Raw genomic sequence first — 2,812 nt, forward strand, 5'->3', positions numbered from 1 at the left:
CTTATTATACGGTGCAAACTTTGAATGCATTAGCTTGTTTTGCTGTTAAAGCGCTTAATGCTACATCACAGGCAATTGCTCTTTTAAGTATGGAACAACAGGAATTAAGAGATGCCATTTTAGATAATCGAGCTGCGATTGATTTTCTATTGCTTAAGCATCCCTGGTGTTGCTATTATGGAAAATGCTTTTAATTTAGAGAAATTAGTGTGTTGGAGTATTAAACAGTTTAATCTAATTTTTGAAATATTAACTGAGTTATTAATCGATGTAGATAGCATTTGCCATGCAGTTTTATATAATAGTGCTGCGAGTGAATTTTTGTTATTAGCACATGGACACGGATGTGAAGATTTTGAGGGTATGTGTTGTGTTAATTTGTCAGATCAGTCTCACTCTGTTCATGAGTTACTTGCAAAATTAGAACAAAATATGAATAACATCATTATAGCACACTCTTTTATTAATTGGTATCTGTATTGGTATAATTTGTTTGTGTGGTCCATATATAGTTCAATGTATGCGTTGGGGAATGTCACGGATGATTCAAGCTGCTTTTAAACAAAAAGGGGGAGATGTGGGAAATGCTGAGTATCAGATGTTTTAGAAATGTGTGCCAAGTAATGGAAAATAACAGTACAAGAGGCGGGGCTGCGGGTGGCAAGTTGAAGGACAAGGCCAGAAGATTTTGGCTGGACTGAGGACTAAACTTTGGCTGAACTAAGGACTAATGAGATAAGCAGCACCTGAGAGTCTTTACCACCACAAGATAATGGAACCCAAAGATAAGAATGATGAGAACATTGGGTGATAAACAACAGAAAAGGAATAAACAAGTGCTGTATATATATGGCTGTGGGAAGGGAAATAAAGTGCTTTTTACCAGCAACTGTGTCAGTTGTCCTGTAAGCCTGCCTGCTAGCAGCAACATAGGAGTTCAGAGTAGGGAAGGAACCTTGACACTAGCCTTAAGCCTTAATGTAAGTATTAATTTTTAAAATCCTTACGGGCCCCACTTCTGCACTTGGAGTGACAGATTTGGGATTCACTCTTGACAGGAACAATGATGGATAACCAGTATTGACAATCATGTTTCCTGCTGGTGCCTATTAAGGTTTCTCAGACCATGACATGTAGGAATTATTGATGCAAGGTGCCCCATAAAATATGGAATTGGCATTAGAGAGGTCTGCTGTTCATAATTCATTTCTCTGAATAATGAAAATGTCATTTTTCAGTGTGTGAAGAGCGACCAATCTGCATCACCCAGGAGAACAGCCTCCAGTTGTGCATGTAATGTCTCAGATTAATACTGTCTCTCCATCCAGGCATTTGTACAGCCACCATCACCCTAGAGCCAGGGCACATACAGGAAGCCAGAGGAACATACGGTACATGCAGGAGACACCATTCTCCCTCAGAGTTTGACACCTTTTCCCCTACTCCATGTCAGATTCCAACACAACTGACTTCACCAACCCCTCCACCTTCATCCTGCTGGGCATTCCTGGCCTGGAGGCTGTCCACGTCTGGATCTCCATCCCCTTCTGCACCATGTACATCACAGCCATCTTGGGGAACTTCACCATCCTGTTCACTGTGAAGACAGAGCCGAGTCTCCATGGGCCCATGTACTATTTCCTTTGCATGCTTGCCGTCACCGACCTGGTTGTATCTACGTCCATTGTGCCCAAAATGCTAGCAATATACTGGTTGAATTCCAGAGAGATTGATTTCAGTGCCTGCCTCACCCAGCTGTACTTCTTTCACTGCTTCTCAGGGATGGAGTCTGGGATCTACGTGGCCATGGCTTTTGATCGCTATGTGGCCATCTGCCATCCCCTGAGACATTCCACCATCCTGACAAACTCCCTGGTGGCCAAGATTGGCCTGGCCGTGGTGCTGCGCAGCGGAATGGTCACACTACCTTATCCCTTTCTGATAAAGCAATGGCCGTATTGCAGAACCAATATCATCCCCCAGCCGTACTGTGCACATATAGCCGTGGTGAAGCTGGCCTGTGCCGACACCCGCATCAGTAGTTACTACGGCCTTTTTGTGGTATTCTGTGTGATTGGTCTGGATGTGATTTTTATTGCCCTGTCCTACACCCAGATCCTCAGAGCCATCTTCAGCCTCCCCACAAAGGACGCCCGGATCAAGACTTTTGGGACCTGCATCTCCCATCTCTGTGCCATCTTAGCCTTTTACATCCCAAGTCTCTTCCTCTCCCTCATGTACCGGTTTGGCCAGAATGTGCCCCTGCAGTTCCACATTCTCATTGCCAATGTTTATCTCTTGATGCCCCCCATGCTAAATCCCATCATCTACGGGGTAAGGACCAAACAGATCCGGGACAGGCTGTTCTGGCTCTTTACTCATAACAGAACCTAAAATTTTTCTCCTGGTGCTCTGGCTCTCAGACTTTCATGCGGAGCTTGCTGGTGACATGGTGCTGGACAGTCAGAGAGGCATTAAATCCTTTCCTAACCTTATTATGTTGAGTTGGTGTGGCAAATTAGGGAATTGGTCTATGCACAAGTCATAGAGTTGCCACCATTCCAATTGCTGGTAAATGCTCCACTTCTTCTGCCGAGGCCAAGCCCCTGTGGCTTGCAAGGGAGCCATTTCAGACTTTCCTAAGAATGGCAATTTTTTAAGGCCTCACCTCATATTGCTAAAACCACTGAATCATTGCTTCAGCAGGGAATCATTGATAAGTGTATATCAGTATGCAACTCTCCAATCTGGCCAGTACAAAAACCAAATGGGTCAGGGTGTCTTACTATTGACTACTGAAAGTTGATCCAAG

The 2,812-nt window shown here is 44.2% G+C and overlaps 1 protein-coding gene across 1 annotated transcript; it reads left to right on the forward strand.

Annotated features, from left to right (window-relative positions):
* Positions 1 to 962: 962 nt before the first annotated feature.
* On the forward strand, positions 963 to 2,394 carry LOC119842910 (olfactory receptor 52R1-like). Its single transcript, XM_043503964.1, has one exon. It carries the CDS (start codon positions 1,447 to 1,449, stop codon positions 2,392 to 2,394), a length of 948 nt encoding a protein of 315 aa, XP_043359899.1. The 5' UTR covers positions 963 to 1,446.
* Positions 2,395 to 2,812: the final 418 nt, after the last annotated feature.

This window comes from Dermochelys coriacea, chromosome 1 (assembly GCF_009764565.3).
Source record: "Dermochelys coriacea isolate rDerCor1 chromosome 1, rDerCor1.pri.v4, whole genome shotgun sequence".
In the NCBI taxonomy this organism is placed as follows: Eukaryota; Metazoa; Chordata; order Testudines; family Dermochelyidae; genus Dermochelys; species Dermochelys coriacea.